General features: G+C 39.9%; 2 protein-coding genes across 2 annotated transcripts in view; one reads left to right on the top strand and one right to left on the bottom strand.

Annotated features, from left to right (window-relative positions):
• Positions 1–101: 101 nt before the first annotated feature.
• Positions 102–7990, top strand: abcg8 (ATP binding cassette subfamily G member 8). Its single transcript, XM_006783618.3, has 13 exons — positions 102–365; positions 2254–2355; positions 2467–2614; positions 2859–3097; positions 3350–3482; positions 3996–4265; positions 4521–4674; positions 4981–5085; positions 5165–5364; positions 6134–6210; positions 6359–6626; positions 6733–6860; positions 7096–7990. Exons 1-13 carry the CDS (start codon positions 321–323, stop codon positions 7231–7233), a joined length of 2007 nt encoding a protein of 668 aa, XP_006783681.2. The 5' UTR covers positions 102–320; the 3' UTR covers positions 7234–7990.
• Positions 7991–9034: 1044 nt separating this feature from the next.
• lrpprc (leucine-rich pentatricopeptide repeat containing) overlaps positions 9035–19570 on the bottom strand; it is a 59915-nt gene continuing 49379 nt past the window's right edge. The window contains exons 33-38 of the mRNA XM_006783616.3: positions 18636–18763; positions 18421–18536; positions 14027–14101; positions 13257–13341; positions 12056–12198; positions 9035–9968 (exon numbers count right to left, since the gene is read on the bottom strand). Coding sequence (XP_006783679.3) covers positions 9903–9968; positions 12056–12198; positions 13257–13341; positions 14027–14101; positions 18421–18536; positions 18636–18763 — 613 coding nt within the window. The 3' untranslated portion in view covers positions 9035–9902. The remainder of the gene's footprint in view (positions 9969–12055; positions 12199–13256; positions 13342–14026; positions 14102–18420; positions 18537–18635; positions 18764–19570) is intronic.

The following is a 19570-nucleotide window of genomic DNA, read 5'->3' as shown; positions in this document are numbered from 1 at the left end:
CGCAGCAAATGTCATGTTATCTCAGAGAACTTTGATCAAAGGTTGTATAATGAAGACAAAAAGCACACATGCTAAGTCAGTTCACAGCCCTTCAGTCTGGACTCAGTCCTCGTATTGTCGGCTGCGTCCCAAAAAAGCTGTGACTGACAGGATAAAGCAGAGGGCGAACTGACATGACATGAACTCGGATGCTTCAAGAAGAAAGAATTGTGAACTAGAAGGGAGAAGATCTTCAGGAGGACGTGAACAACTGCCGACACAAAGCAGCAGACAGAGAGGAAAAGAGGAGTATTGACCTCTCTAACCTGCAAATTTTAACCATGGACAATGGGAGTGACCTTATACACACAAACGACTACTCACAGGTTTGTCAGGTCAAAATATGCAAATTTTAGCTCTCCTAAAGAAAATGACCAATCCAGGTCTTAACTTTGTGCTGTTTTACTTTATTTATAGCCCTGAACTCCCTGAACTCTTTGACTGAGTATAACATGGGATTTTATTAACTGATCTGAAGTAACCTAAATCAATTTATGATCAGTAGTGTGCTCAACCAGTACTAGAAACTTTACTTTATGTGGGTTTTTGTTTTTTCTTTAAAAAAACAAACTTATTTATAATCTTGAAGAAAATAATTTGATTGATTTTCTAATATATCATTTTAACATTTTGCTGAAAAACTGGAATTTTTCCCTGAATGCACTTAAGTGCAAATTAATTTAGAAAAAAACTGTCATTTCAAATAGGAAATGTTGAATTGGATAATTGGTTGGAAAAACACATGGATGGATAGAGGGTTTAGCAACCTCTGTTTTTCCTCCTATTTCAGTTTCTGCATCTGGCATGTTCTGGTTGCAACAGCAGGATCAGCAGTGACAACATTTCCAAACTCTATGATGCATTTTGTCGAGATAAATATCCTTAAAAATGCGACCAGAATGCTCTGAAATCTGGATGTTTATGCAATGAGAACCCAAATGAACCATTTAACGTTATTTGTAAAATTAAACTATTTAACTCATTAAGTCCAGAGTAGACTGCTTCAGTACATGAAGTCTGGTAGGCACTAAGGTCACGATCACACCTGGTACCTTTTGCCTTTCCTGGTGTCATTACACTGGCTTCCTGTTCAGTTATTATTGCTTAGCTATAACATGTCCACTGCTGGGTTTCGTTTACTCAAGCATAAAAAAATGTTTTTCCATCAAATAGCCAGAAATGCATAAACTTCTGTTAAGTAAGGCAACGCAGACTCACTGCTTAAATATGCTAACCCCAGCAAACCCAAGTTGTTTGCTTGCCAGCAGCTTTTACCAGTTTCAGACCAAGCTTTCCCAGTTACAGCACTGAAGTCCAGGTCCTTTTTCCATCCAGTGTTCAAATCAGGATTTGTAACATATTTGTGTCTCATTGTAATTATCAGATCGTGCCCAGTTAAGTGTATCACTAATTAATACATTCAGTAAAATATCAAATTATTTTTCACTCATTTGTTTAATGGTTTAATTTGGTTGTAAATGTATTAATTGCGTTCTTTGTTTTATTACGTTCACGACTCACATTTTCACATCTATCTGATGTCCGACTGTGTTTTGCTATACAATGAAAAAAAAATTTGTAAAAAAAAAAAAAAATGTATTTGTTCTTTTCAGCCAGTACATTATTATTTTATAGAAGCTTCCATGAGTGATAAATGATCAAATTTGATGTGTGGCTAAAAAAGTCGTTAATTTTAAAACAGAACTGTATGTTATAATCTACAGCATGTAAACTAGATTAAGTGGCAGCATGCTGTTAATCTCAACTTGAACATTTGTATTTTTTTTCTTCTGCAACTGAACTATTGGGTTTATTTTAAATTGGACTCTGGTCACACAGGCAGATATTTGCACATACAGTACAAACAAACACAAGCAGGTTGACAATCAAACACACAAGTTAATGCGTGTAACAATTTTTTTCCATAAAAGACTAAATGACAAAAGACAAAATCACATTTTCTAATCACATCCAACACATCCAACTAATGTGTGGCCACAGGTTTATTATCTACTGTACTGTTTGTTGTTACTACCTAAACGAAATTAGTTTGTAAAATCAGCAAATCTGTAATTCTGATTTGAAACTTTGAAATAAGAACATCTTGTTTCTCATAGTTTTTAAGGTATATATAGGTCAATATATATAAAAACATTTAGTACATGTATCCTGGTCTGTATGAAACGTATTGACTTACTTGCTTCGCATTAACAGCATCAAGACAGAGAGTTATTCTCATCTGAGGAGGACAGCAGTCTCTACTTCACCTACAGCGGAGGCTGCAATGTGCTGGAGGTCAAAAACCTTTGCTATGAGGTAACTATAGGTCACCTGCTCTTATCTTACATGAGTTTTCTCAAGCTCCTGACTGGTTCATGTGTATACATGCTGCAGGTGTTCATCATGTACGTGTGTTTATGTTCACAGGTGGATACAGCAGCTCAGATCCCGTGGTACGAGAGGCTGTCAGAGTTCAAAATGCCGTGGGAAATTAAAGGAAATAAGCAGACAGCCATCAACAAGCTGAGCCTCACTGTCCACAGCGGACAGATGCTGGCCCTTATTGGCAGCTCAGGTGACGTACAAAGATTTGAAGTATTGCTTTATTAAATAAAGTAATAGATACGCTTTGCTCCACCAGAACAGTAAAGAAAAAACTGCATTTTCTCGAAGAATAAATGTGTGTTAAGTAAAAATAAGTAGAAAATCTGCTAATTTGGAAGACTCATAGATGCATTCCTCCTGTTCTATATTGCTTATGGTTTGTTTTTTTGAACATAAGCAAAGATGAGAATGTCTTGAATTCAATATGTTTTCAGGTTGTGGTAAAACGTCTCTGCTGGACATAATAACTTGTCGGGATGAAGGAGGCATCACGAAGTCCGGTGAGATTCTAATTAATGGGAAGCGCAACATGCCCCAGCTCGTCAAGAAAAGCATCGCTCACGTCCGCCAAGACGATCGGCTTTTTCCTCACCTCACCGTCCGAGAGACTCTCTCCTTTGTTGCCAAACTGAGGTTGCCCACTCACTTCACACAGGCTCAAAGGGACCAGAGGGTAAGATTAAGACTGGTCAATAAATGGGACTATTTCCATAACAGTATTTGCATAATTGTTTGGATTGGGAGGTTCTTGTTTATCCATTTTATAATAGAGCCGTTGTCAGCATGTTTATCACATTCTCGTTAAGGCATGCCCTTTTAAACTCTTCGGAGTTTTTGTTGAACAAACACATGTTAAATGATAAGAATGCTTGTATGTGTCCAGATAACAATGACTAACAGTGTCTCTGGTTGCTGTCTGTCACAGGTGGATGATGTTATCGCAGAGCTGCGGTTGCGGCAGTGTGCACACACCAGGGTGGGAAACAACTACATCAGGGGGGTTTCTGGTGGAGAGAGGAGGAGAGTCAGCATAGCTGTCCAGCTTCTCTGGAACCCCGGTGAGAGATATTAACACAGACATTAATTAATGTGGTCCCCTGAACTGTCATTTATGTTGTTAAGACAGGGCAATGACGAAGTCCCAATCCAAGCAGCAGCTTTTATATATGGCACACTATTTTAATTGTGTCCTCTACAAGCCACTTTGCAACCCACCTCCAGTGCCTCATTTCCATTTAGCATCTGACTGTAATCAGTGTCATATATGTTGTCTTTATTTCAACTTCTACAGTTACTATAGATGGATATAACATTTTTAACCCTTGTGTTTATGCAAGTTTTAAATGTTTCAGCTCTAAACAGGGTATTTCACGCCCTTTCTGAACATCTATAAACTACTGGGAAGTGACACGAGTGTAACAGTTTTTCCTGTGAATAACAAACACATTTGACTAATTACTGACTTTAACAATCACGATTCCTCCATTATTTTCGAGCTCATACTGTTAAGATCTGTTATATAAAGAACAGGGTTTATCAGAGGTGATAGATTGGTCTATTTCCCCTCTCAGGTATTTTGATCCTGGATGAACCCACATCAGGTTTAGACAGCTTTACAGCTCACAACTTGGTGATCACACTGTCCCGTCTGGCTCGGGGAAATCGTCTGGTCCTGCTTTCAGTCCACCAGCCTCGATCAGATATCTTTCAGCTCTTCGACCTCGTCGTCCTGATGTCTTCAGGTTCAGCTGTTTACTGCGGTGCAGCTCGTGAGATGGTGCCTTACTTCACTGCTCTGGGACACCCCTGCCCACGATACTGCAACCCCTCTGACTACTACGGTTAGTAAGTGTGTCAAAAGAGAATTAAGATGTGCTTCTTCCCAGCATGCAATAACATCTTCTTACCAACCCCATGCTCAATGGTAACTTAAGGAAAGCTGGGACCCAACAATTTACCACTAAGTTTCCAAAAGAAGCATTTGTTTTCATCTTAATGATAAATACTACATCTCTTTGTGTTTTTCATTCTTTTAAACCTATTCAAGCCTCATGTTGTTGGTGTCCTGTGTCTTTTATGTGTGTGTGTGTATCCAGTTGATCTGATCAGTATAGACCGGCGCAGTCCAGAGCGAGAAGCCGAGTGTTTGGAGAGGGCCAGAGTTCTGGCTGAGCAGTTCATGGAAAAGGTCCGTGATACTGACGACCACATGTGGAAAGCCGCTGGGACTGATGTAGCGCAAACCGACAGGTGATCATGTTTTTGTGTTGAAGTTTGGCTTTTTTAAAATTTTATTTTAGTTGTTCATTCAATAATAAAACAGTAAGTAGTGATAATAAACCAGCATTTATCTAATAAAGCATAAGATTTTCTGTATTTTTTGTAAGAAATAACACCACAATATCTCTGGTTACAGCTTTCCAGATATAGGGATTTACTGTTTTTTGTGATTACCTGTTGTAGATGCTTAAAAATCCTTTATGGTCATGCTTAAGCTGTGGACCAGACCTTTAAAACCCAGACTAACTCATCCATTACTCTTTTTCCCACACACAGCAGCCCTCAACAGCCAAGCAGGAGAAAAGAAGATGAAGTAATAACTATTTCCAGGCATGAAAACAGACTGCCAGGCAAACTACACCAGTTTAACACCCTCATCAAGTACGAGCATGAATGTTTTGGAGCACTCAAGTCTATGTGACTGAATATGAACACTGACCTCTCTCCTCTTGTTTATCAGGCGTCACATGTATAATGACTTCAGAGACCTGGTCACCATATTAGTTCACGGCTTCGAGGCCCTCCTCATGTCGCTGCTGGTCGGCTCTCTCTACTACGGGGCAGGAGAAACCCGCCTGTCCATTCAGGACACCGTGTCTCTTCTCTACATGATCGGAGCTCTCACCCCATTTGCTGTGGTGCTGGACGTCATAGCTAAATGTGAGTAATAAAGCAGTTTGAAAGGATAAAGCCAGTAATTAGTGTCACTGGGACTGCGTTTTGATTTCTCTATGCATTCACCTTAAATTATTTAAGTGTTTTATGTTATAAATGTTCACATGTAATGAGTATCATAAAAAAATTCTCTGTTTAAAATAAAGCAAAAATCACTGAAGACATTTCAAGTTGTGACCTCTGCATTTGCAGTCATTTGCAGATATCCACAATTTCATTGTACATGCGCAATGACAAAAGGGCTATTCTATTCTATTCTATTCTATTCTATTCTATTCTTTGAATTAATGATGAACACTTTAACAGAGCAGGTAAAGGTAGGATGGTTCAGAATGAAAAGATTATCAGAGTTATCAGACAGATTTGTGTTCTTTAACCCTGAACTTTATGACATCCAGCCACATATACAGTGTAGAGGTGTCTAGCCATAACCATAAAAAAGTTAAATTCAGGTCAAGGTCAGAAGACACCAAAAGATAGAAAAATGATGCCAAGCTCACTTAGAATTAAATACTGTGACTCTAACTGCAGAGAGAAAATAAAAAAAATCTCTGAAACTGCATTTTATCCAGTATCATAAAACAAATACAACATTTATGTAGAGAGACATTGTGCTATATATTCATGTCCTAACCTAATACAACTCTTTGACATCTTAGTTTTTAAGTGAAAAAAACAAACTGCCTGGCTGAGGCTAAATGCAGCTCATGAAGGTGATCCTACTGCATGTATTGTGACTGAATGCTTTCTGCAGGTCACACAGAGAGAGCCATGCTTTACCACGAGCTGCAGGACGGCATGTACTCTGTGACCTCCTACTTCTTTGCCAAGGTAAAGTCCAGTGATAAAACTGAATCTCCAGCAGGGGCCAGTCTTGTTCCATGCTGGAGTCACTGTATGCTGAATAGTACTACAAGTGTGTTTTATGCATTCTTGACTGTTGTGCATTTTTGAATATATGCTTTTTCTCCATTTTCAGGTTTTGGGGGAGTTACCAGAACACTGTGTGTTCACATTAGTCTATGGTCTGCCCATCTATTGGCTGGCAGGACTTAACAAGGCGCCAGACCGTTTCCTTCTGAACTTCTTGTTAGTGTGGCTGATGGTTTACTGCAGCCGGGCCATGGCTCTGTTTGTAGCTGCTTTGCTTCCCACCCTGCAGACTTCTGCCTTCATGGGCAATTCTTTGTTCACCGTCTTCTACTTGACTGCAGGCTATGTTATCAACCTGGAGAATTTGTGGCTTGGTGAGGAATTATTTGCGTTATAAACCATAAACAACAGGCGACAGCTTCGGAAAGAAAAATGAGCTGGTCAGCATTTAATGTTTGTTCATGTTTTTTGTCTCCACAGTGGCATCGTGGCTCTCTTATGCCTCATTCATGCGCTGGGGTTTTGAGGGCATGCTGCAGGTGCAGTTCAGAGGCAACGAGTATTCCTTCACCATTGCAAACATGTCTATCAATGTTGATGGCATACACGTGAGTTAAACACTATCATTTCAACTAAAGTTATGATTTGTTTACACATTATTGTTAGGTTTGCTATTATCTGTACAGATATTAAATCTTTAAGATTTATAGGATTAAACAAATCAGACCATAAGAGATTTATCAGGACTGTTAATGTTTTTAAGGACCTGCTAATTCTTACTTTAATGCACAAACCCATTTGATGGACATTTTTCTCCTCTAATCCTTTCTGTATGTCATTCAGGTGGTGGAGGCCCTGCACATGAACCAGTACCCGCTGTACTCTTGCTACTTGGTCCTACTTGGAGTCTGTCTGGGCTTCATGGTGCTCTATTTCCTCTCCCTAAAATTCATCAAGCAGAAGTCCAGTCAAGACTGGTGAACAACCAAACGCCCTCTGACATCATCAGGGTTTTTATTTTGCATAAGTGGCAGGGAGGTTCTAGTTCGGCTGGTTTCGATACCAAACTTTCCATTTTATTCCTCTTTAGACGTTTAATTCAAATGCTATAAAAGTAAAATACATGCATGATTAAAATGTTTAGATTTCTGTAATTTCAGCATCACAAACTTTACCCGTGTAATGGGAAAAAAATTCATAAAATACTATATTTACTCATCTGAAATATTTCAAAATGCTTCCATCGTTTACGGTTTTAATCTGCCAACAGAAAAAGATTTACAGAAGAAAAAGTTGAGCGTGGTGATGAAACAGTTTGGAGTTGCAGTACCGCTGCCTGCTGCTGGATGGCAGCAGAGGACTGTCGTAACATTGATTTGAAAATAATGAACTTTTCTCTCGTTCGCCCTCTTTTTCCCAGGCATGGCAGATGATTAGAGCGCTACTTTAGCAGATATCAATCTGCAGCTTTTGCTTGTTCCATTTTCGATCTTCCTTCTCGGCGTTATCTTTTTTTTTTTTTTTATATGTAAAGTTATTAAGCATATTATTAAGACAGAATACTGAGCACTGAAGAAAGATGACCAAGAGAAATTTAGTAGGCCAACTCACACTCGGAAAAAACTTCTTGTGTAGACTGAATGCTATGTAAGCTGTGAGTTTTTGCACTGGTGCAAAAGCCTCTTAAATCTTTTTTTCTAACGTGGTTTGAGCCCAAATTAGTAAAGTATCGTCTCAAAACGCCTCACTTCTGCGTGTTTGTTTGGTTTGTGCACTCATCCTCAGCCTTCACATTCACTTACACGATGGAGTTCACTGGAGCTCTGCAGCTGCTTGAAAATTAAACTGGTAGTGTGATTTTTCTTTCTTTTTTTGTGTGTATCCTTCGTATCACGGCTATTTTGGCAACACACAATGCTCCTTTATGCAGAAATATTAGGGGGATATTAAGTTTATATATCACCATAACTTAGAAAACATGCTGGTTTACATCAGAAGTTCCTTCTTCTGTGCCTTAATTTGTTTTCCAAATCAGCTCCGCTGACCTCAACAAACCCGCAATCTTCTTGGGGAAAAACCAGTGAGTGTTATCTAAGACCTGGCTCTGAGAGGGCTGCGGGCATTGCATTACATGAATATCTAGGGAATATCCGAGGCCAGCACAGAGTTCAATGTCGAGTAGAGGAGAGCTGCAGAGAGCTGGGGTTAGACAGCATAAGGTCATCTATCAGTCAAGCAAAATGTCTCCCAGATCAGATCAATGGCTACATGTCTTGCATGAAAATGTATCTACACATGCAGGAGCTTTCTGAGCAGACTGTGTAGGATGCCGTGTTTGAGCCTATTTTATTGTTTCATGGCTTCAAGACAGTCACAGGTACAGTAATTGTGGGGTTGCCAATCACTTGAACAAAAAAAGGAAGAAAAATAAACAGGTCAGCACCCCAGTATGTGCCCTTGACCTTGCACAAACTGGTTGTTATTGATACCTTTGCAATATTTTTCTAGAAAAGCACTACATAAATACATTTTACTTACAGTATGTACATGAAGTATGCATGAAGCTTTCTTCACACACGACAATGAAAGTCTAAAGTTTCTCTATGCTCACTCAAAATTCAGACTTACAGACCTGGACCTGGTAGATTTCTGAATTCACAAACATATGGTAGCTAATTATGTGCGATGGGAAAACCTGGAGCCTTCAGTGCACAAACACTGAAAATATAGTATGTAAGCCACACCTTAAACTTAAGACCAAAAAAAGCATTTCAGTGTTTGAAATATAATTTTAATATTGCAAAAACAGTCAAACATACATTAATATATTTGCGAGCTTCAACACTTCTTTGAAAAGGACCTTTAATAACATAAATTTCCAAATTGTGTTGGTTTCTAGCCTGCCACTGGAAATGACCTTACATAAAAAAGGAGGAAAAAGCCCACCATTAGATTAATTATGACCTTTGACTCAAAATTAGTCATATATCCATCCATTCATCTCATTTCTTCAGCTTCACATTGTTGCTTGGGTATATAGATTATAATGTACAAAACCTATTCACTCATGTGCTTGATGTGCATTTGTATGTTTTTACACATGCTTTAAAACAGGTATTACATTTAATTATGTGTTTAACTTGTGCAGAGGCCCTCAAAAAGTTCAAGTCAGAAACTTGAGCGTTGGTGATGTAATGCTCATGCAACACATGACTCCAGTGATTTTGGAGATCCACCTGAAACATGATGAAGAATTTATAGGTTTTTTGGCTATAACTTAATTCTGTAAAGTAAAAGATGCAGTACTTTGAAAACTGTTGTTCTTGAGTAAATGCATTTTGTCCCCTGAGCTGCACCCGATTAAGACATAAAACATCACCCAAGGTGGGCGGGGTATTTTGAAAAGATTTTTTTTGAAATTGCACAAAAACCTCACGCACTCGATCTGGGTTCCTACCATCGTTTATTAGCATAAATACTTCTGTACATTCGCAACATGTTCAACAATATTGATATCGCAGTGGACAGAATCTCAGCATCCAAAAGTTACAACACTCAACATTTCAGATTGAACAACTCATATAAAAAAAGAAAGAAAGGAAGAAAACTATGGGTTTTGCAATGAGGTATGAGGAGAGGATGATTAATCTTTATTCCTCCGCTGTCGCCTGGGCTTTGGCAGCTTTCAGCTTGTCTGCATAAAACTTAAAGGACTCCTGCAAAGAGAAAGCAAAGGCAGACCATTCAGCAACAAACATCCCAACACCTGCTCACCTGCTGCAGCCTTACACCGTAAGGCGTGTTTTGTATCTCGCCTCTTTCTTAAAGTAAGCGGCACTGGAGCCCTCCTGGGTCCGTCTAAATAGTCTCCAGTCTCCAACCAGGTTGTCTCGTTTCATCTTTAAATCCCCATTAATACACAAATAAAGGATTTGTAGCACATTCCCCAAACACGCACTTCCGTTCTTTGCCTCTGTTCCTGGCTAATTAATCAGTGTTTTGATCCAGACAAAGTGTTGTGGTGGGTGTTTTTGGGAGGGGGAGAAGGTGAGAGCTTTTCTGCAGATTACGCCAGCTCCTTACAATGTACGTTTGCTTATTAATGTAGTAATTAATGCCGATAAATCGCCGTGCTCACTACAGAGAGGGAGAGGGAGATCCTGGCACGCATTTCAAACAGTTTCGAGGGGGTCAGAGCACCCTAATTAAAAATATCTTATTTCCTCTAAAGGTTTGTCCACATGTTGGCTTATTTGGCTACATTCTGACAAAGTTCAAAGCATTTAGAAATAAAAAGAAATAAAACTGAAACATTTCTTTTTGGAAACAGTCTGCCGGAAAATGCAAACCTCTATACATTCGGAGAGGATGAAGACCAGCGACGGGAGCTGCGCTTTTATTTGTAGAAACTTCTCAACACCGTGACTCTTCACCTTTCCCTCTCCTTGCAACTCTCCTCCCTCTACTCTGTTTATAAAATCCAGCAATCACTTAACTACCCTGGTGTTCAGTAAATAATGTAAGAGCTTCTCTACCTTCATCCCCTCTTTCTCCTTCTATCTTCGTACTGCAGGTGAGTGATGTGAAGGTAAGGCTCCGGCCTATACCTGCCTCAAGGGGACAGCGCATCAAAAGTGCTGTGCCTGAGAGGCCTGTGTGTGTGTGTGTGTGTCCTCTGCTAAAAATAGACCCACATCAGCTTAAAAAAATGTTCATCGTGCTGAAATGCTCAAAAACACTATGAACCCAAAAAGAAGAGTGGCTATTGCAGTGACACCATCTCCCTTACACAACTCCGTGACTCTGGGGCGCCATTTCTTACTCTCTCTCTCTCACACACACACACACACACACTCTAATGGCTTCAGGAGGCTTGCTGCAGGCCTGGGCATGCTGAAGTATACCGAGCGGGCATACTGCTCCTTCATATTAGTATGGCACACAGAGACCACAGCACACATTAGGACACCAGCACAACAAGTGCTAGCACTGGTTAGGAGCTGTGAGGTGCAGCAGGCCAAACAGAGCATCTTAAGAGAGGAAACAGAACGCGGTGACGGCATAAACTGTTAATGCAATTCTAACTCATATCCCTGAATTAAAGATGGCAGTCTGCACTTCAATGACAGCTTTAGTGTGTGGTTTAAAATCCACTGTGGTGATGTACAGAGGCAAAACATAAGGAAAAAGTCATGTTTAAAGAAAACTTGCCAACTGGAGCTTCATTGTCAATTCTTTCTTAAGAGGTTAATTCACTGCTTAGTTAAAATTTGTGTTCACCCTAAAATGAAAGGCAGAAATTCATCATAAATTCTGTTTTAGGTTTATTTCTAGTTGTAGTGAACTATGCTTTCCATGTTTCCTGGTAACACAAACCAAAATGTTGATAATATGAATGCAGTTGCTCATAATTCCTTCCACAGGTCCAGATTGTCATTTGTGGAGGTCTGATGCAAACTCAACAAATTCACCTCTAACCCAAAAATCAATTGTCCAACTAATTGCCATGTTTAAGGGTATTTATATTTCTTGCTTTAAAAAAAAACAACTTTTTCCTTTACGTCAGAGTTTGAAATGTACAACAGTGTGGAGTACACAAAAGCTTCACAACTGAATTTTCTGAATGAAGGAAGAGCAACTTTTCTCCTGCAGTTTTTCTGCCTTTGTATCTATGGTTCATTTTATTTAATCAAACCTCTAAAATGTTAAAACACAAACACATTTGCATCCGAGTGTTTGCTCAAAGCATCTCCTGTGTGTGTGTGTATGTGTGTATGTGTGTGTGAGAGAGAGGGAGACTTACGGGGGGCTCGGGGAAGGGCACCGTCTCTCCTGCTTCGCGGTAAAGCACAGCCAGACGTTTGAGTGACAGCTCGTCTACAACTATCCCCTCCTTCTGCATCTGCTCATGCAAAGCCTTGGCTGCTGGTAAGTCCTTATCCAGAACTGCCAGATGAAAGTGGGGAGTGGGAGGGAGAAAGTCAACAAATGAGACAAGAAACATGTCTTATTTGAATTTAGATATTTAGAGAAAACTGACAGTGTGGTGGGATAATCATGTTATTTTCCCGGCAATTTATTGGTGCCAAGAAATGTGATTTTTAAATGCAGCTGCACATTTGACTATCTGTGCATTTCCATTTTTTTCCTTTTTTTCTTGGCAGTGTGACACTTTCTTTTTATTACTTGTGTTTGTTGGTTCAATGGAGGAGGTGGAAAAAGGGAACATAGGGGAAGAAAAAGGCGAGGAGTCACTGGCACCGTGGAAAATATATTCTCAAGGCGCAAATTAAAAACAGCTAGACAGCAAAATAAGGCTTTATAGACATTAAAAATGATAACAAGAAAAAAAATATTAAAGGGTCAGTAACTTTCATTTTTAGGGAGACAAACCTGAAACAACTGCACACAAATATCTGTGGTTGTGTGCAGCCAAAAGGGAAGGTCACAAAGGTGAAAAAATGAGAGTGAAAGGAAAAAAGAAAAGCCCTCAAAGAGAAAAAAGAAAAAGTACACAGATGGGACAAAGAACGGAGGCGAGCAGAGCATCACTAATTGCTTCCCCTATGGCTGCCTTGACCGACCAGCGAGCTAATGCTAATTAAATAGTCATGTCTTCTCATCTCTGGTGTGACAAGGTACGGAAGAAGGGGGGACTGGTGGGTGAGAAGGTGAAGTGAAAGCAAATTGAGGAGGATAAAAAAGAAAAAAACTGAGGACAAGAAAATGTAGACAGGAGCAAAAAGGTGGAGAGAGGGGGGGGAAAAGCTGAGTGGTGGAACGTGTTGAGATTAGCACGCTAGGCTAGCCAGGACAGCTAACTCATTAGAGGACATGTGTTCTAACCCCTGAACGCTTTCCTACACACACACCCTGAGCTTGACCTGATGCATTGTTAATGGGTCTGTTAATGTTGACTTAGCTACAGTCCAGTGAGCTGCATGCTGCACTACCAGACCCGTTCAGCTCTTCTGTAAGAACGAGTGCCTGTTTATGCATCTTACCGTGACATTTCATCAGGTATGGGTACAGCAGTTCTTTCTCCGCAAAGTCTGGAATCAAGCTGAGCAGGTTCTTGATCTTACCCACCTAAACACAAACACATTACACATGCAGGGACGCGCATGTAAGGAATTGAACTGTGATTCATATCCTGATAACAAAAAAGAAATTAAAATATGCTCCAACAAAATGGGTAAAAATAATAATGCTGTTCAAAAGTGAGTGTGCTTTTAAACATGGAACAGACTGCAGACGCTCAGGTTCCTAATTCCACGTGTGGCTATTTGAACTAAGTCACATTAAGGAATATTTTGCCTCTCTGACATTTCAGACTTCATTCAGAAAGACAAAAATCAATGTAGATGCATTTCTGTGTACTCAACTTCACCAAGGTGAGTACACAGGCACAACTCAGGGGATGCTCAGGCAACCTAGTACATCCCAGTGCCTTCTGAAATTGACATTTGGGATTATTAAGTGGTGAGAACTGGACTTCCAGGGGAAAATCCACACATATCAAGATATGCGAAAGGTCCAGAGGTGCACAGAGAGGCCTACTTGAAGGGGATTGTGGCCAAATGTAAACATTAATAGGGTCAAAAAAATTCAAATCTTTAGACTAGATTTAGAGATCTGAGCCATCAGGATTACAGCAGTCACTTGAAAGGAGAAGTGTAGTTAAATATCATAGAGGTTGCATTTTGATTAGTCCATAATTAAGGAAACCCACTTGGTCACAAATAATGTGTTCACGAATGATAGAATTTCTTACCTGCCCAGGTGTCTGAGCCTTTTGGGTTACAAAGGACAGCAGCACTTCCTTCTGTTCAGCCAAAGCATTGCAACGCTGCATTAGGACAAAAGAGACCAAAAAAGAGAGAGAAAGAAATAAGAGCTTAAGTGTGATAGTCGACAGCTGATCCTCTCGACTCTTTCTGAAGTCAAGAAGACACTTCAGTCTTCTTTTTAAATAGGTACAGTATATAAACACACACACGCACACTCCAGCACACCCAAGCATTCGTATAAACATTCGCACACTCAGGGTTACACTCAGGTTAAAGGATAATTATGAATCTAATAACTACTCATTTCTTTATGACCTTAATAGGTACAGAGCTTCACAAAAAGCATAATTATCGCCAAGTCCAACTAAAGGCCATGTCTGTTACTCAGTGGAAACATCAGTACGGTCATAGCGTGACTGCTTCCTGTGCAGCTTGGACTGGAGCGATTTACACTGATGAGCTGATGACAGGAATTCAAAACAGAAGTGAAAAAGTTTCAGGAAGATTCCAGCAAATAATTCGCCACAAACAGGCGTCTTAACTCTTTATCTTTTAGGAGTAACCCTAGCGGTTGAAGAAGTCAGACAATTTGTGTTTGGTTGATTATTTCTGTTGTAACAAAGCCTTGTGACGTTAAATCTTATACCATTGGAAAGCCTGCTCATGAAAGAGTGCTGAACATAACCACATTGGCTGACTTTGACAAATACTGGTTGAAGTGTGCGACCAAGGCTGTTGTGGCTGTGTATGGTTCTTCCATTTCTATTTAAAAAACATAAATACATTGAGAAACAATTCTAATGTTTGTCAAATCGCATCTTTATTTATCTATAGCGTGTTAAAACTCGTCATTAATGGTACAGGGAGGTCACCTTTATGGGGGACACACTTAAAGTTGCTCTTTTTAAAGAACTGTCAGAGAAATTGGTAAACTGGGTGTCAGATTTTGACTTCCTATTACACTGAAAAACAGCATACCCCGCCCAGTAACTGACATGTTTCTGTCACTGGTCAGTTAACGACTGCTTATTGTGAAAACACACAAACATACATATGATATACTCTGTGGGTGTGTGAAGGAGATTGCCTTTCTGTGACTGAGTGAGTCTCTCGGCTGAGCTGCGTTGAGCTCCGATTACTAGCCAGTCGTAAACGGACACGTTTCCCTCCTCTGCTCCACGCAGAATTAAAAGCGGATGGCCTGCAAGGCTATTAACACGCAGCTTCACACACAGACACGGAGCAGCCTGCCTTCTTCTGGAGTCACTAAGTGCAGAATAGCTTTAGTACAATCAGGCAATTAGACTACCACTATGCTACTTCACTTTTTGAAGCAACTTTGCTCCATGCTCTCATTCGCTCTCCTGTATTTTTTGCCCTCCCTTGCCACTCCAAACAGTCCCAGTGGTAAAGCCGCAGCTGAACAGACCTACCTTCTCCTTTGCTGCTCACACACACTGCCTAAAAGCTCTGGATACCTGGGGAATTCTTCCTCTTTTTCCTCAGTGACCTCTCCCAGCGCAGTTATAGACGAGACTGTAACGCACACACCTCACAGCTTCTTTCTCGCTCCTTAATGACTTCATCCCTCTCGCTCCCCATCGACCTCACCTCCATCTCTCCTGATAGACTTGTCATCATTATAGTGTGCTTGCCTGCATAAAAGCTTTTCAGAGTTGTGGTCCTGCTTCACTTATGGGATGGAGGAGTTGGGAAGCTACCCTGCAGTGACCCTGGAAGAGCAGCTTGGAGGGGAGAGTCAGGAAAACGAGAGGGACAAACCACAGCATGTAGCTCAACCTCGGTCACATGTGAGACTAAACTCAAACTTTAACAACAGGACGGCACATTTTACCATGAGACATTCTTGTAATTTTGGTAGGTTTATCGTATTTAAAGTAACATCTCACAGATATTTACCACAGCACCTTACGGTTTTTCCGAGTTTACAGCAAAACTATAATCTTGAGATCAAATAAGCTATACAAGCAATCATTCACCCCCACCAGACTTCAAAAAGGGACACTATCATTATCAGTGTTGACTTTAAAGTTTAAAGTGACTTTAAATTTGCAGTTTTCAGTCTTAAAATTTGTTTGAAGTTTAAATATGTGGAAAATTTGATCCACCCTAGTAAGCGCCTTGCAGTTCTGATGCATCTTTTAATTCTTCTGGACGGTTAAAGTGAAGCTGATGTTTAATCATTTTATTCCAGGGGTACAAATGAGGATCATTTTGATGGTACTTTGATATTTTTCCTAACCACGTTCCCCTTAGTGCCAGACTCTTACTTCAAAAATTAAAGGTGAGATTACTTTCTAAGGCTCTGCAATAGCGTCTTATCCAACCGAATTTCTGAGATTCCCCCCTATTATCGTCAGGTCCACTGCAACATGAAAAATACAGTAAGGAAAATATGTGGTAAAAGCAAGAATGTTACCATTTAATGCATTGCTTTCTTATATCAGTCTGAGGACATCACTGTTCAATTGCACTCTTACTTTTTAAGCCATCCTGTACCATTTTATTTGGGGTTTTTTTTTAATGTGATTTAAACTTTATTACTTTTTCCAATTGACTTTATGTGTTTGTCTTTAATATTGTTTGTTTGTTTACAAATTTCTCCTTTTACTGATCCATTTCTTAGCATATACATGTGTTTATCGTGTTTTCTGGGTTTGTATCAGACTTGTTTTTAACCTGTGATCCCTGTTCTGGGTATTTTTGTATACTTGCATTGTTAATCCATCTGCCAGAGCTGAAAAGCACTTTGGGTCAAATCCTGTTGTTTTTAAAGGCGCTATATAGATAAAGGTGATTTGAGTCATCTGCATTTGTGTGGGGATTCATCACAGTCACAGACTAGTGACTTCTTTAAAAGCAATACTAATTGTCAACATTTGGTAGCAACTTATGCTGCTGTGCAGACAAAATCTTTCAGAGAAGGCCCATTTTAGACTTTATTTGTCTCTTGATTTGATCTTTTACTTAACAGGGAAGCAGTGTAAAGGTGAAACCAGTGTCCCATTGATTTACTTTTGTGTTAATGCTACAGTTTTTTAAAAATTTAGTTTTACTTTTTTTAAGGATTTGCAAGATCCCTGGATCAAACCAAGGAGGAGACACAGCCTCCCAGGTCCTTCCATGCAGAGCTACCTGGTGTGGAGTCCCATTGCGAATGAGGGACCATTATTGTCCCAAGAGATGCACTGAACTTGGGCAAATAATTATTTTGTACATTGCAGGCCTTCGATTCTTCATTTCTGTCTCTCTTATTTTGCACCATGCTCTCCATCCATCTCCTGTCTCTCACCCATCTAGCTGCTACATATCTATATCCCCAGGCTCAATGCAAAGTCATTGAGCTGTAATATACGAACTGTTGAATAAGTGAAAGAGTAGGAGGCAAATTTCAGACCACAAGACTCAGTGGTGGAAAGCGGGCAAGCTTTTCCTGACATCAACGCAAGGTTGGATAAATAAGTGAACGAATGTGGCAGGAGAACCTCTCCAACAACACCGGGGTCTGACAACTGGATGAAAGCAACTGGGAGTTGTGATGGACTAAATTCACTACAAGGTCCCTTGTTGATATTTTCTCCCCTCTTTTGGCAGATTTTAATTACTTTGATATCATAATTTAAAATGTAAAAGCACAGAGCAGTCAAATGGAGAAGCGCTCACTGGGACAGAAACACCCCATATGATTTAAAATTTATCTAAAGTGGTCACAAAAATATAAAAAAAAATCGAAGAACATCACTTAGTATGTGCATTTTGCTCCAATTCCAAGCTGAATAAACAAAACTCAGCAGGGCTTAAATAGTACCTTAACTTGGCCATAAGAAACAGTTAAGTTTTCATTTTCACAGCAGATTCTTTCATTTCTATTTTTGCACATTTTTTTGTAACAGTCACACATTTGAATTTACTCAGGACAACCCACTGTGTTCCTCTTGTAAGACATTCAGCATCATTCAAGTCACTCTTATCTTCAAATCAAGGTTATTGAGAGCGTGCACAGTGAGAAGCACAGTGAGAAGCACAATGAGAAGCACACAGACTCCTTCACGCCGTGATTAAATTGTGATGAAGTAACGTGAGAACAGTAATGTATCCATGTATGAAAGGTAGCTAATTTCCCTCTAATATTAATTATGAGTATTCTAGCTCGTCTCAGCCACTGAAGGCTACAACCAAGCCAGAGGAGATAAATAATCTGAATCTAACATACCTCTGGACAACACTTGGCTAAAAGTATACTTCTGACACTTCAAACCAAAATGTCTTGGCTTTTAGCCTATGAGCTATTATTCTCTCTCTCTCTCTCACTCACACTCACACACACTCACACTCACACACACTCACACACACTTACAGCCAGCATGAATTTGGCGTCCTCCACTTTGTCCATATCCAGCAGCTGGAGGAAGAGGTCTGAAGCTGGTCTGTAGCAGGCAAAGTGGTTGGCTAGCCGCTCGGCCATAGCGCTCACTACAGAACAACATGTTGTGTTGGTAAAGGATTATTGAGAAACACTCAGTTGAAATCAGTTACTTTGATTGTGGCCTTCTATTTCTGCTTATGTCTTACACTTGTCCATGGCATGGTCATTCCCAGCTTCCAGAACCTTTCTAAAGACGAAGGACATGCTGGGGTTTGTGCTGTCTGGACTGGTGTAGATTCCCTCCAGCAACTCTACTGCAGACGACACATCATCACTGCAGAGGGAGACGGATACAAATTTTCTGTTATATTCACTCACCTGCCATTTTACAAGGTATATCTTTCTAAACGTTCATTAATGCTAATATGTAATCGTCCTATGGCATGGCATTAACACAATGCATTAAGGCATATAGGCATGGATGAGATGACCTGCTGAAGTTCATTCTGGTTTATTGAAACTGGACAACGTGAAGACTGGGGAAAAAAAAAAAACCCTAAAAAAACCCCCTAAAAAACAAACAAAACAAAAAGTTGATGACAGGGTCAAAGTTTGGATTAAACAACATGGAAAGGATGGATCCATCCCGCCTTGTATCAGCAGCTCAGGCTGCTGGTGGTGGTGTAATGGTGTGGGACTTTCAGGCTTGTTAGTGCTCTAGTCTTGCATTTATAAGTCACCAGTGAGAGCGGATATATGGTTTATTATTGTGATGAGCTTAAGACTAAAAATATGGAGTTGGAAATTCGCGTAAAACTCGAAAGTAATGCAACACTTCAAACCTCACAATGTGATTTAAGTTGTCCAAGTTCAACTTTGAAACAAGCAGGTTCCTTGTTTAAAAGTTGGACTTGTTACACACCCAACCACCACCAAACCTCCACACCTGATTTTGTCCTCAAAAAAGATCAGGTTTCATTCTGAATTCGCACTAACTTATTATGCGTAAACTGCAACATGCATAAACCTCCAATACAGCTGTTTTTAAAGAGATCAAGAATGGGGAAAAGTGGCCGATAAAACGACAACAAAACCAAAAACAAACAAAAACTCCAAAATGCCATTTTTGGACTTTAAATAT

The sequence above is a fragment of the Neolamprologus brichardi genome, chromosome 13 (assembly GCF_056152115.1).
Source record: "Neolamprologus brichardi isolate AB-2024 chromosome 13, ASM5615211v1, whole genome shotgun sequence".
Classification (NCBI taxonomy): Eukaryota; Metazoa; Chordata; class Actinopteri; order Cichliformes; family Cichlidae; genus Neolamprologus; species Neolamprologus brichardi.
This window is presented reverse-complemented; position numbering and strand designations above follow the sequence as displayed.

Coding starts and splice junctions, on each gene's coding strand:
- abcg8 (XM_006783618.3), top strand. CDS start 321: ATGGACAATGGGAGTGACCTTATACACACAAACGACTACTCACAG. Junction 3,483..3,995: donor CCAGCTTCTCTGGAACCCCG/GTGAGAGATATT, acceptor TTCCCCTCTCAG/GTATTTTGATCCTGGATGAA. Junction 5,086..5,164: donor CAGTTTAACACCCTCATCAA/GTACGAGCATGA, acceptor CTTGTTTATCAG/GCGTCACATGTATAATGACT.